Below are 14,851 nucleotides of genomic sequence, written 5' to 3' on the forward strand. Positions count from 1 at the left end.
GCTGCATGTAGACCTGAGGAGGCAACATGAATGGTGTAAAGCTCTGTGTCCAAACCTCAATTTGCATGTCATTTTTATCTTTCTATCTCAGCATAGCTGAGAATCCAGACAGCAGTGGGGGGGAATAGACAGAGAGGGAATGGGTGGGGGCTGCTCCCAGGCTGCCAGAGGAGTGTGTCCTTGGACTGCCCTCATCTCTGACGCACACACCCACCCACCCTTTCTCACACACACACACACACACACACACACACACACACACACACACACTCCTGCCACTGGTTAATTTACTCTCTCTCTCCATATCAGACAAATACAAAACTAGGGCTTGCATGTGCACACACACGCTCATAGGTACAGGAATTAATACACTTGCTGTTGTGCTGTGTGCTTTTACATACACACACACACACACCCACACACAGTGGGAAGCTCTTAGACTTAGCTCAGACATCTCATCAGGGATGCAGCAGAGCCCCTGTCTGCAGAGAGAGAGAGATCTGATCTGATATGGGGTAGAACGAGGGTGGAGGGGTTGCTAGCTGGTTTACAAGGTTGAGGTGCATGTGTATTGCAGCTACCAATCATAGGTTAAATGTTCACATACACTGCATCCAACACAGCATGCCGGCCAAAAAAGACACACACCAATGAATAAAAGTCCACACACAGAGGTAAGTATGCCAATGCGCTCATCTTTTTATTGCACAACAATGTATCGTCTTTTTACGAACGCTTAAACGACATTGCCACTGACTGACAGACCAGCTTATTGAGAGAGACCAAGGTGTGGCTTTGTGTTCTCGGCCAGCAGAGGTGGTGGACAAGACAGCCTTTTGGACGCAGGCTCAAATCAGCCCCCGCGCCCGTTGCTGCCAGCTGTGCATCTCAGTCTGAAAGGACTGGACGGCGACAAATATCGCCAGCATCCCAAGTATCCCTCTGATCCTTTGAGATCGATTTGGAAGTGCTGCGGCTCGGGCTGGGAGCTGATTTGTCCCTGGATTGTAGACATCAACTTAGACAGAGCTGGAGTTGTGAAATACTTGAACCTTTTTGTTAAGAGCATAAGCAGAGCACAGCCTGAGATGGTTGCAGATTGGCCTCCAGAGAGAAAGAGAGAGAGGACACATGCTGTGTCACATATCTGTGCTGTTGTCTACATGGTGCTGGTAAAGTGTGTCTGGATGCCCACACCGAGCTGCTCGTGCAGGCTGTGAAATGCTACTTAGTCTAGGGATGTGCTGGAGTCTTTTCTAGGCGCATTACAGTGTTGCTTTTTTAGAACAAGTGGAGTTGTGACCGTGTAACACTTTCCAGCTTGTGCTGGCGTCTCTCTCAGCCTCACATGGGTTTCAAACCCCTAAATGGTATCATATTCTCAAGTGGGACCAACATTATAGAAGGAAAGGCACAGGAACACACACACGCACACACAAACTCAAGCACACAATACACAGTCCTGAAGCAGAGAGAAGGCTTAGGTAAGCTAAGCAGGCTACAGTAGCTACGACACAAAGGTTAAGACTAAAAAAAATCATTGTAGAGTAGTTGGTACACAGCAATGTCTAGATTTGAAGGTCCCACTAAGAATCGTACACAGAACTCTGTTTAGATAAGAAAAATACAAGCATGCACTCTGCTGTTATCTGTCAAGGTAACTCAACCCGGGAGCCGAGACTGTGACTGCTGTGAATCGTGAGTCAAATTCAGCCATGGAGAATTTTTTTTTTTTATTTATTTTTTTATGGCAAACCAGATTATTGTGCAACCAGCATCAGAGTTTGAAGACCTGTGCAGCAATATCGTTTGAGAAAGATTTTCCAGCATGTGCACAGTGTAGTTTTTTTCCTGTATTTATGTTGTGCAGGAATTTTATTTATTATTTTCTTTGTCATTTTTGGCTCTGTGCACCAAGCAGATCATCTAAGCTAACGTCTAGACTGCCGATATCCACCAGAAGCCTGTCAGAGCTCACCCTCTCACTGTAGAAAATGTTTCTTTTACAGCAGGTTGTGGTAAAACACAACAATGTGCCCCACATTTCTGTGTATACCATGAAAGTACAGAGTACAGCGCGCATGGTGTTGGAAGGCTCACACCAACAAAAATGTGCAATTTTGTGTTTCCCAAATCAGGGAAAATTATATATACTGACATTGTCATTTTAATTCAGCAATACTAGTCTTCATCTAATGTTTCTTTTTTTTTTTTTTTTTCTTTTTTTTACATATATTGCAAGTTGAAAATAAAAACACATATTTGCATTTTTACAGGCACATACATACCACAAAAATAGACTATGTGGAAACTAGATACTAGGCACAAGGTATATACAGTCCATGTGCATGGGGCACATTGCAAAAACAATAACCAAACAAAATATACAGATAAATCAAAGACACTTTTACAAACAAAAAGAATACCCTGATTTGCTAACATATCAACACCAAGGCATTCAGTACCCTTAATATCTGGTACAGCAAGAATGAGAGGTTTGAAACTTAGATATTCTCAATAATTGTCAGTCAGTGTTTATGTTTGAGGGATTTCAATCCCACTTCACAGCAAGGTCCAGAAGAAGAACCATTAAACAATCGCACTTTGAACCCCCCCATCATCAGGCAAATACAGCGCTATATCACACACACAGTTCATCGGGGGCTGGAAGCCAACTAACTGAACACACTTGTGACACAGACACAAAACAGATAACTGACAGAAGTATGTGCTTGGCCAGGGCTGTATCAGCCTCATGGCTGAGGGTTGAAACAGAGTGGTACTGTTCAAAGTGTCTGGGATGCCATCCTTTGAGTGGGAGTGAATTACACACTACAGTATCTTACTGGATGGATGCAATGAAACAGAGACGGTGCCTGATATTGCCTGAAACATTAGCTCTTTAACTCTCCTTCCATCTTGCTCTCACTGACTGTGGACTCATTCAAATAATATCAGCACAGTCCTGATAGCAGCTTAATAGGGCAAACTCTGGTATTAGCACAAAGGAATAGGGAAGAGGACCATTTGATTGCACTGGAACAGCATTGAAGCACACAACAGCTATTGACTCAAATGGACTCATTTCATTCACATTCGTATTGGCATTTTGGCATGTACCTTTCCCATAGGAAAAAAGCAATACAAAGTTCCCGTGTTACTGATGGAGTGGGTTGCGGGTAGCACTGTGACCCAGGTAGGACAAAGAACAAGGTTTATTGCATGTTACTGATCAAATGAAAAGTGACAATGAGCCAGGGGTTAATAAGCCGTATAATGAAGCCCTTGGATAAAAACAATCACTTATACCTTGTTTTAAGATTTAAACAGCTCTCAAGTGATCAAAACAAAACGGCAGCGAGTTTTGTTAATAACAATCTGAGGGTTATAACTCCACTCGATATATATCCTTGTTTTTCTACGGCAATCAAAATTCAAGGGGAATCTTTCAGCACGGTTAAATCAACAAGTTGATTATGGGAGGATAGACAAGTCTACATACTGTAAATCAATGAATGTGGCAAGCAATACATCTCTCTGGAAAGGTAGCAAACCTAAGTGAAATGTCCATTGCATCAATTTTACAGTTTGGCTCCAGATCGATGGTCAGAGCTGGAAAAATTTGAATGCAGTGTTTGTTTAATACATTGAATCAGCTGCCTATTTTCTTTCCCAATTGGATTCACTCTTCGTCCTTTACAGTTTAACCAGTTAATGGATCCAGGAGAAGTACTGCACCCGTTTTTTTGTTTTTGTTTTTATAAGAATGGAGCATTGATTTTCATTTTGATTACAAGATTGAAGTGCAACACAAGGTGCTTAACTAAATGTCTTCAGTGCTCGCTTTGGACAGAGGAGTTCAAAGTGGTTACAACTCGCTCTCGTTCACGCCCATATCAATAAATTAACTAAAAGAATGGGTTCTCTGGCGATAAATCTGGGGATAGGGTGTGTGTGTGTGTGTGTGTGTGTGTGTGTGTGTGTGTGTGTGTGTGTGTGGGGGGGGTGGGGGGGTGGGGTGGGGGAGTTAACATACAGGTTAAATACAGCAACATTGTACTCAAAGAAGCATCATCAAACCTAAAAAGATCACACAGACACTCAGCAACACGTACAGCAATGCCCACAACCCCCTTGCATCATAAAAGCCTCTTTGAATCTCTGTCCCTTTATTTACATGGCAGTTTATATCTGATTAGCTGTCTTCCTTCTCCTATGGCATACATTCAGCAAGAGAAGGCTTTTAGGTTCAACAGGATCAGAATATTTAGAACAAATATAACCAAAGCCTCAACCCAATCCCGAATTTGAACAATAGGTTTGTTGTGGATCGAAATGTTGAGACGTTTGTGGGAGTTTTGGGTAATATGGGGCACATAAAGACTTTGATATGGAGCAAAGAGGGTTTTTTTTACGTGAGGCATCCGTGCCCCATATTGCCCATCACCAGTGATCTTACAATTTAATATCTTCAAATGGGCTTTAAAGTGACGTTTTGGAGGATCTGATTTGCTGAACTCAAAGCATGGATTCCTCCTGGGACTCCAAACCAGTTTTAAGCAGTTTGTCCTGTCTGTTTTTACGAAAATGACACTGCACGTCCTCTCATTCCCTCCCAACATTTTTGGTTAAGGTAACAACATGGTCACTGGATTACAATACTTCAAGTGAAGCCACAATAGCTGCTGGATTCTTTAAGATTTCACATTAAAAAGAAAACAAAAGGAAAACTTTCCTGTACAGCATATGTATAGATATTTATATTCATATATATTTATATATAGGCGGGGTAGAGTATTGCAGAATTATATTGCATGTGTTAATCAATAAACCTAGACAAAAACAAGCAAGTATACAGTATGGGTTGTTCACAAATGTTACCTTTCAATAAAGCTCAGACTATTTAACCACCTTTGCATTCAGCGTTACAATCAGTGCGCTGACCAAACAGCTGACCGCCTCCCAGATGTTTCATCAAAACAGGTCAGTGCCACTGTCAGCATGTCAAACCAATCGCGCTTGACAAAGCAAGTGTTGAGTGTGTGTGAGTCCATTCTCTGAAAATAAACCAAAACGTACCAACAAACTCACGCGCACAAACTTACACCCACATATATACATACACACAAACCAAATATATGGCTTCTAACGTTGAATCAAGGCAGTTAAATAAATGGCATTTTCTTCTATGTTTCTTTTTTAGTTGATACAGACACAACCACACTTTGTGTTCAAGCTCAACTTTGGTTTGGGTAGATACAATGAATATAATATCCCTCCGTACTTTTTTCATCAACTATTTACACATCGATGTAAGATCGACCAGCGGTCTAAAACACTATTTTTACTACTTTTTTTAAACAATATGAAGAGCAATGTGTTCTTTTGCTACGACAGCTTATACGGAAAAATTACACTCAAAACACTTTTTGAACGCTTAAAATGTCATTGTCATTTGACCTCAAGTCCCTGATTTTCATTTTTAAATCCAGCTCCTGCTAGATTGCATTGCATGGATTTTACACAGTATGCAATAGTTACATGAATCATACTTTTCTTCAGATCTTTACAGTAAAGACAGCGATATACAGTAGGTGTTTGGAAGCAGAGTGTAAGGGGTGATACTAAGACTAAAGGTGCTGGCACAGTACACCAGTTCAACCTTAAGTTATACTAGTTTAATTGTATAGACTCCTCCTAGCCAAAGTGTCTCAAGACTATGAGTTGCTCTTTTCCTTCTGCTGACACCAGCACACAGTGCATCCAGGTCGAATGACTGGTGGCCCTGGCGGTAGCTGATTGGTCATTTAGCAGGCTGACAGATCAGCTGGACTGACCCAAAACAAACAGATTCTCCTACAAAAAAGGCCTCTTTCCTGAACTCTACCAGGGTCACAAGTTGGAAGACAGCCGGGATCTGGCAGAGTCTAGCTCTGGAAGGCTGACAATTGAATCTTTCTTGGGAACTCCAGAGTCTGGAGGTCCTGATCCAGCAGCTGCTGCTACTGCCCCCATTCCAGCAGGTCCGCCGGGAGGGGGTGTGGAGGCAAAGGCCACCCTTTGTTGAGCTCCTACCGATCTCCCAACTCCCGAGGGCCCTGGCAGGCTGGGGTGAGAGGGCTGAGGGGGACCGATGGAGTTGTTGGATGTGCGGGTGGATGGTGGGGGGCTAGGGGCTGCAGAGGCAGCTTGTGGTGTTCCCTCCTGGGGGAGTGAAAGCTGGGAGGCAGACAGGGCCCGGGTATCCTGGCTCAAGCTACCTGTATGAAGGGAGTGGGTGCTCTTGTGTGAGGCAGGCCTCTGCTGGGTCTGTGTGGGGCTGGGTGCATGGTGCTGTACTAGGGACAACTGGGATCCAGAGGGTCCTGCGTTCGCCATGTATTGGAAAGTCCGTCCTGAAGCTGCGAGCGGGCTTTGGACAGGCGGGCTGGAGATTGCAGATCCAAACGCCCCTCCGAACGCCTGAGGGGGTTGAGACTGAAGAGGAGACATGGAGACTGGGCTGGCCAGGCTCTGCATCACATGGAACCTTCGCACCATACGAGGAGACTGCAGAGTCCCTGGACCCACCAGGGGACTCGCCATTTGAGGACAAAAGCTCATGGCCACAGCCTGTTGAAGAGTGGCAATAGCAGAGCCTGACTGCGGCTGGCCGGGGGGAGCAAAGATACCGCCGATGGAAGGGGTCATAGACATGGCCCGCGGCCGCTGCAGGTCCACTAGCTTCACCATCTCACGGTCGTACTTGACAATCTCTTGGATCATCTCGTTCTCCTGGTTGTTGAAGACACCAGAGTTGAGATCATGCTGAACCTTGTGCAACAGGATGGAGTTCTTTTTACCTGCAGAAATAAATACATGGATTGATTATTAAAGAGCTACCAACAGAGATGAGAAAGAATGAGGCAGAAGGGGCAAAAAGCAGAAAAATATATGGAAACGAGAGGATTTGGAAAGAGAGAGTAATATGAGTTAGATATTATGTCCTTCACATCAGGTACATCCTCTAGCAGAATAAGCCCTGAGGGAAATGAATGTGTCACCCTGTACTCTCATCTACTGTTACAGTTTCCCCTGTCATTCTGAGGGAACAGCATGGTTCATTTTACTTCCTATTTCAACAAAGATTTTCTGGACACTTTTCCTAAGCACAATATTATATTGTTCTCTGTGCATTTGGGTTCATTTTAGAGCTGTATGCAATGACTTACAATAATGCAATACATGTGTTACATGCTTTTGTACTGCTAGTCATATGTCTGACTGCATCAGTGTCCCCAGATGTCAGCCTCTAAGCCTATGTACTGTGTGCATGCATTGGAGGAACTTTTTACCAATACGGTCTAGACGGTCGATGGCAACAGTCTCGAAGGCGCGTCTCATCATGGGATATTCTTCCAGCACCTCATTGAAGTGGTCAACAGACAGAGAGTAGAGTCGACAGTAAGTCTCTGCTCGCACGCTGGCTGTTCGCCGACCCCTCGTCAATAAACAGATCTCTGAAACGAGGAAAGAGACAGTGCATCAGCTTCGAAAAAGAAAATGGCACCACCAGAAAAACTATGTGTAAGCCACAAACTGTGTCCTACCTCCAAAATAAGAGCCGTCAGAAAGCTTCATCGCCAGAGTGCCCTTAGTGATGACGCTGCAGACTCCGTGCTGGATGAAGTACATTTTCTTACCAATGGTGCCTTCCCTTATGATGTAATCATGCGGCTGGAATACCTCAAAACGCAGCTTGGTCAACATGGCCGTCACAAAGTTTGGCTCTGCGTTGGCAAACAGCGGCATGGATGCCACCAGTTTGCGACAGTTGAAGTTTACAATTTCCTAAGAAAAGACACATTGATTGGACACGCTCACCACGCTGCAGTCAAGTGTTTCTTTCTGCATGCATGAATGGTGAGTTCAGGGATTTGAGTATAAAAATTAATCTTGTGAGTATATGTGAAGACAAACTGCAAAATAAAGGCGAAAAACATGTCAAGATCACGGTGAACACAGTGAATCATTTTAAGCATCTCAAACACAAAAATCATCTTACAGTACAACTTCATATGTGGAAATTGTGTGTCTTATAGTGGGTTTATGTCTCACCTCTCTGAGGGGCTCGCTGAGTTCTCCCAAAATGCTCTCCTCATCAAACATCTTGCCTTGGTATCTGTGCTCATAGTAGTCATGGATTTTCTGTCGGAAGTCAGACGGCAGCTTGTGGAAGGACATATACTGCTCCACTTGTTTGTACTGAGAGGGAGCGGGACAAACAGAGATAATGTTCTGTTAATGCAGTGCATGATAATAACAATGATAATTCTGACAACATCTTGTATATTTTTTTCCACTGTAACAATGTTTAATTGTATTGTCTGGTGGTGTATTTTTCTTATTGTCTGAAAAATCCCATGAAGAGGATCCCAAACCAACAATGCATTGATCCCACCAACAAGTCCTGTCTGTGTAGACGAAGCCTGATATAGCTTAATCGTCTGTGCCAAAAAGATCCATTGGTGTCCAAAAAAATATTCATAACACATCAATGAGCCACACTGTTGCTCTGGGTGACACTAGAGATCAATGCTTCTGTTTATACATACAGCAGGAATTACAATTCACACACAGCCAGTTTGCAGAGATATTTGAATATGTTTGTATGAAAGCCAAAAGCATTGCAAAATATATTGTTTCATATGTTAAGTAAGCGGTTACACGTTGTTGTTTTTTTAGCTACACTGATATCGACACTCAGCTGGCAGTCCAATGCAGCAGCCTGGCAGTAAATCTTACCTTCATGAAGGGTATAATGTTCAGTTTCTATTGAATTGCCTGATTCAAATTTATGGCCATTTTGGAGGCTGTAGTTCATGGTGCTTTTCTGAATTGTAATGCATTATCCTCAGAGGTTTTTCTAGTGTTTTATTTTTGGGTGGGACAAAACATTTCAGCACAAACACCTCTCAGTATAACACAACATAATTCAACAGCACCACAAACTACAGCCTCCAAAAGGGATGCAGCATATCAATGAAAATAAACAAGGTTTATTTCTGAGGATGATGCAGCAGCAGCGTTTTACCCATCTTGCCTCCAGTGAATCAACAAACACAATGCAAACTGCACAAAACAGTGCAAGCACATGCCCTTCAACTGTCAACTGAAATGAACACACTCGCCCTTTGATCAATGCTACCTGCAAGTTTATCAATGCCAGATCAATAGAAGGTGAAGGGTCCAACACAGCAACAACACAAACAATCAGCTCCTATTGTTGAGGTATGCTAATCACAATCCATCCAAAGTGACCACTGACAAACCAAAAACTACGTGGCCGGCCTGCAGAGGAGGGGAGTGATGGATGTGGCGGTGAACAGAACAGACAGTAAACTGTTGTGAGAAAAAGATTTCTCCTTGTACTTCGCTGTCAGACTGTGTGCACTTCAACTCAAATGGAAAGCCTAATAAGACTCACAGCTCAATTCTGCACCTATATAGCTCTCCCAAACACAATTTTGAGAGACAGTGAAAACTCAGCTCACATGCTGTGTGCTCACAACTTTCAGGGACTGAGGAAGTCATGGTCCAAACCGCCTCTATCCCCTTTGGTCCTAAAACATGTGCAGAGGATGAACGCCACAAAGAACTGTCAGCTGGCATCAAGTGACATCTCCTGACAATGTCTTCAGCAGGTTAGCTTCAGAGTAGAGAGACTGCTCCACAACTGGAAGGTCCCAGGTTCACTTCTGGTGATATTGTATCAGCAGCCATGTATCCTGTCAGAGGCCCCCCGAGCAAAACAATGAGATCCACCTACTCATACACTAAAAGCTCTGGATCCTCAACAGCATCAGATAAATGCTTCAATTGGAAATTGTTTGTACTCTGAGAAAGACAGGCTGGCCCCCTGTTTCCAAAAGAGAGACATATTTGGCAAACAAAGCTTTCTATTTGTACATAACTGAAAACTTGTGTACACAGGAAGAACCCTGCAGTACTGTACAGGGCATTAAAATCCCCACCTTTTTGACAGCAGTACACAGCTAAAAAGCCCCCCACTATATTGTAATTCCAGCTGATATTGTCTTTGCACCTGACACACCAAACTAAACAGACCTGGCCCTGTGAGTACCATTTCATATAACTAGGTACACATTAGCAACAGCAACTCAATTATCTCAACTGCAGAATTGACTAACAGTATTTACAGTGCAGTCAGAAAGTTGTACATTTTGTTTCATTGTTTGATTTTATATGAAACGTTACCTCTGGGGTTAAAGTGCTTTAAATTGAGTGTGATTACATCCACAGGAAGACAGTACGAAGATAGGAGACAGAAAGTAACAAGTTAACGTAAACTAGAATAAGGTCTTTATATTTCATATTTGGGTTAAAATCATTTGCTGTCAATGGCTGGCTGGACTCTATGACCCAAAGACATCAGCAGACACTTGGCATTCTCTCCGTTGATGCTCTGCCAAGTTTGTACTCTTCAGTTCTTGCTTATTTCAGGCACTTTTTAAGTTCAGTCTGGTATTGAGCCAAAGAAACACATACTCCGTTTGGACTGAGGTACGTTAGGGTATATTATCTTGGTGCATTTTCCTAAAAGTAGGGGTATATATAGGGCTGCAAGTCCAACATTGCTCACCTACTATGGATGTTAACACCCACAAAAAATCTTACCCCATCAACACCCACCGCTCTTTTGGGAATGGTCTGCCTGAATTAAAAGACAAATTGACTATTTTTGTTAGTTAGACCCTTGCGATGAATTTGGAAAAAACATTTTCAAGGATTTAATATTTCTGTTGAACTGCCAATTTATGATTTGATATTGAGTGTGGAATGCTTTGTTTTTAAGTTGTTTTTTTAGACATTTACCATTTTAAATAACATTGTGATAACTTTGCATATCTCCTGGTTCACCTCCTGACCAAGTATAGGGCCCAAGAGTCTACTCCACAAAAAGTTTTCATATTACGAGTCTGTAAAAGTTCTAATGCTAGCATCTCACATGAGGAAGAGTAGGTGGTACAATCTTAAAGCCTCAGTGTCTCTATTCTATTTCAAATCCAATGTGCTCGATTACAGAGCCAAAATAGTGAAAATGAATACTTTCTGAACTGTATGTAGGTTTAGTGCTGCCACATACTGTTTCTGCAGAGGGGATGTTGGTATACAATACCCCCACATTGCTAGGCAAGAGAAGTATTGTCACACTGCCCAGAAAAACCAATGCGTTTTTCTGACAGATACCTTCACCCACGCTGCTACCTTCTGCCATATAACATATTTAACATAATTAAACCAAAACATGCAATATTTGAATTATTCAGCATCTAGGTAAAGTACACACACAGCTCCTCTGATGGAGTCACACATTTCAAAGTCTCACCTGCATGAGTGACTCTGCTTCCTGGCATCTGCAGATGGAGAGTGGCCTGAAGAAATGACCCTTTGTCACAACACTTTACCCGACATGTCAAAAGCTAACGCTGCAGCTGGTGAGCCTTTCATAGAACAAGAGTGCTGATTGTGAACAAAGTGTAGGTGCAGGGCGGTCGGGCAGCAAAGGAAAATCTCACACTCCCCGCAGAGACGCAGCGACCATGCAGCTGTGGTTAGATTGTGACTCGGCTAAGTCTGAATGAATCTGATTGAACTTAGATGGTGGCATTTAATGACTTGACTTTAAGAGTCATGTCACAGTGCGGCGTATTGATCAACCAGGCCAACCTGAAATCTCTCCACTGTCACAGAGGAGAGGGAGCAAGCGTTTGGCCGGTGCGCCACAGCACCCACAGGGGACTGAAAAAACACCCAAATGAGAGTGAAAATGACATCCATTTCCTGTGTCACTTTGATGACCGTGTATGCGGCAGCGAAACGCTCCACTTCATTTTGTCATCTAAACAGCTGCTTTTGGGAACTCTTTGCATTTTGTAAATTGTCATTTAAATGAAGATTTATGGAGAGTTTTGTCTTTGATATTTTTCCACGTTTAAGCTCCCATTAACTACCGACCCAATATTGCTATCAGCTTTTTACCATTTCCCGCTACTTCTCCTTCCTCCTACTTCTCTTTCCTTTCCTTTCTCCCTTGTGTTTAGTTTCCTTTTCTTTTCCATCTTCTCCTCTCCTCTCCTCTCCTCTCCTCTCCTCTATGCCACAACCTCTCTTTACTGGAAATACTAATTCGGGTTCATCCCAACGGCCATTTGACTGTATAATTCATTCACTTAATTCCCAGCTAAATCACCTCATTATAGTATGCAGCACATTCACCAAAGAGAGCAAATCAGATAGTGGTAAGTCAGAGCTTGTCTTGTCTTTCTTCAGTTCAGAGATGTGTACACAGGGAGGAACAACACACTGTGAGGTCTCCCACAGTACAAAGTCTCATTAGATGAAATGAGGCTTCTAAGGAAACACTGAAAATCCTACAGTTCAGTCAGAGGGATGACCAAAAGAGACTGGCTGATAAGGGTTTGTTCATCAGACACACTTTCTCATTGAGTAGTGGATATCATTTGCCACGACTAAAGGGATGCTGTTTTTGTTGTAAACGTTGGCGTAGGTATTTCTTTGGCCATCTTTGCAAAGTCAGCCTGTTTCTGGATAATTGGAGCGATCAGTGACAAGCAGTCTGGCTAAGAGAAGACAGATCACTGTTGTTGATGATGGCAGCCGCACAAAGACGGAGCGGGGGAGGAGGGGGAGAAGGTAGAAAACAATCTTGTATCCTGTCTTGTGTCACATTATGGCAGAGAGCTCAGACTGAGATTAGTATCTACGACTACAAGAGAGGAGAGCTGATTCAATGTAAAAAAAAAAATAATAACTGTGTAAAAGCTGTGAGGCCATTGAAAAAGCTGAAAAAGGTTAAAAGAGTTATATGACCACTCTACTGCATGTCTTAAAGGCATAATCTGTGATGTAAAGGGAAGCCCGATTATCTCAAATGTATATTGTTTTAAAAAACATTATGTTAATTAGGTCTTTTTCCACAGAAGATCCACATTTTGACGTGTCACAGTATGAAATACACAGGTGTAAATAATACATTTAATGATGGCTGAATTCAATTTAGCTGCTTCAGTTTCAGGATGCTGGTATTGTGTATGCTGGGTCGTTAATGTTATTCATAACACGTGTGCTTTTCCTGCTATGACAGGTGAAAATGTCTGCTGTGAAAAATGTCTGTCATACGTGAACTCTTCCCAACAAATGTTGTTCACACCAGAACTAGAAATGATGTCACATTTTCTAAAGCAGCAGCTGAGTGATTTTAGGCGCACTTTGTTATCATGTTAATCAAACAAGATTATCCATACCATGAGCTGCAGTCAGACCGGAATTTGACTGCCAAAAGTTTCTTTTTTTAAAGTGTGGCCAATAGCAGGGGTGACAGAAAATAGCATGGGTAGGGTTCTGAACATAAACTGATGGAGCTAGCATTACAGCAGGCTAACAACAGATGTTTACAAAGTTGTAAATTATACAAAAGTTGTAAATTATATTTATCAACATTTTAATGTCATTGACCTCTGTCACTTTCATTGCGCTTACTGCAGCCAAGCAGCATCCTTCCTTCTCTGCTGCTTGCATTATTCTGCTGTGCAGTTAGCATCAAACAAGAATATAAACAAACAATACCGATACTACCATACTATTTAGTTTGCCAGAAAAATATTTAGTATGTCCCAATATATAATATGTCACACGCAGTATGCCAAATATACCAGCATATCATGCTGCATTCGGTCGCATTGCAGTATGCAAGCAAGAATGCTTTTCTGGTTATTCTGACCCACAATCCTCTGCGCAGCAGAAGATACAACACATCGACTGAGCCACCGAGAGAGATGACAGCCTGATGATAACTCACTGAAGGAAGCCTGCGACAGTATAGAGAAAGCTGGACATTAGAGAGCCTCATGCTTTAATCCGATTGAACTCTGAGCGAAGTGAAGGAGGCGGGTCAACTCACAAACAGAAGCAAATGTGTCTCGCCCCACACCACAAAGAAATGAATGGGGAGCAAAGTCTGATCTGACTGCGCCATAGCATGTGACTATTAAAGGTCCTGCACACCTACACAGGTGTTTACACTTGTTCTTGATTAGTCCACGCTAAATTAGACCGAATTAGACCGAACTTCATGATCCTCTCCCACCCAAGCAGGTGCAACAAAACAAATACAAGGGTCAGACATTAGCAGTTAAGCACAGTGCTACATGCCACATTCACATCATACTGTTAGAGCATAATTACAAGTAGCTGAGTGTGAAAAACCACAAACGTCAGCCTCCAAATTTTAAGATATTTTGTGAATTTCTGACAGCGACTATATGTCCCACTTAGTGAAAAGAACTACAAAAGTGTCAACAGACTGCTGGCAAAATAGCTGCCTGCAAAACCACCCTCCCTGGGTGTTGCATCTAAATAAAATCCCACGTTAACACTAATATAATGAATTCAGCTGATTTAAAAGGAGCTATTCACGATTACTTTGTATCTGGTTTCACCTATGAAATACAGAACATCAGAAAAGTCTACTGGGAATACTGTGTGAACACTCAGGTCAGAAAAACGGGAGGTTTTCATGTTCTTCTTATTATGCAGCATCAGACAAAGTCTAATCAAGCAAAGGTACGTGGAAACGCCTGTGTGGGTGCACCATGGAGTGTGAAGGGCTTTTAATGCTGCAATTTCTAGTGACACACCGGATTACATAAAACAGGGTAATGTCAGAATCCCAAAAACCAAATCACAGAACATAATGCACCAGTAGAAGTGTTTTTACTGGCCAGATATGCAAGTTTGAAGGTCAGATATCAACAAACATGAATTCTGA

General features: G+C 42.5%; 1 protein-coding gene across 1 annotated transcript in view; it reads right to left on the reverse strand.

Moving 5' to 3' along the window:
• Window positions 1-4,413: 4,413 nt before the first annotated feature.
• Window positions 4,414-14,851, reverse strand: part of LOC116037397 (potassium/sodium hyperpolarization-activated cyclic nucleotide-gated channel 2-like) — a 31,436-nt gene continuing 20,998 nt past the window's right edge. Inside the window, exons 5-8 of the mRNA XM_031281277.2 lie at window positions 8,098-8,244; window positions 7,590-7,830; window positions 7,335-7,499; window positions 4,414-6,842 (exon numbers count right to left, since the gene is read on the reverse strand). Coding sequence (XP_031137137.2) covers window positions 5,893-6,842; window positions 7,335-7,499; window positions 7,590-7,830; window positions 8,098-8,244 — 1,503 coding nt within the window. The 3' untranslated portion in view covers window positions 4,414-5,892. The remainder of the gene's footprint in view (window positions 6,843-7,334; window positions 7,500-7,589; window positions 7,831-8,097; window positions 8,245-14,851) is intronic.

The sequence above is a fragment of the Sander lucioperca genome, chromosome 9 (genome assembly GCF_008315115.2).
Source record: "Sander lucioperca isolate FBNREF2018 chromosome 9, SLUC_FBN_1.2, whole genome shotgun sequence".
Taxonomy (NCBI): Eukaryota; Metazoa; Chordata; class Actinopteri; order Perciformes; family Percidae; genus Sander; species Sander lucioperca.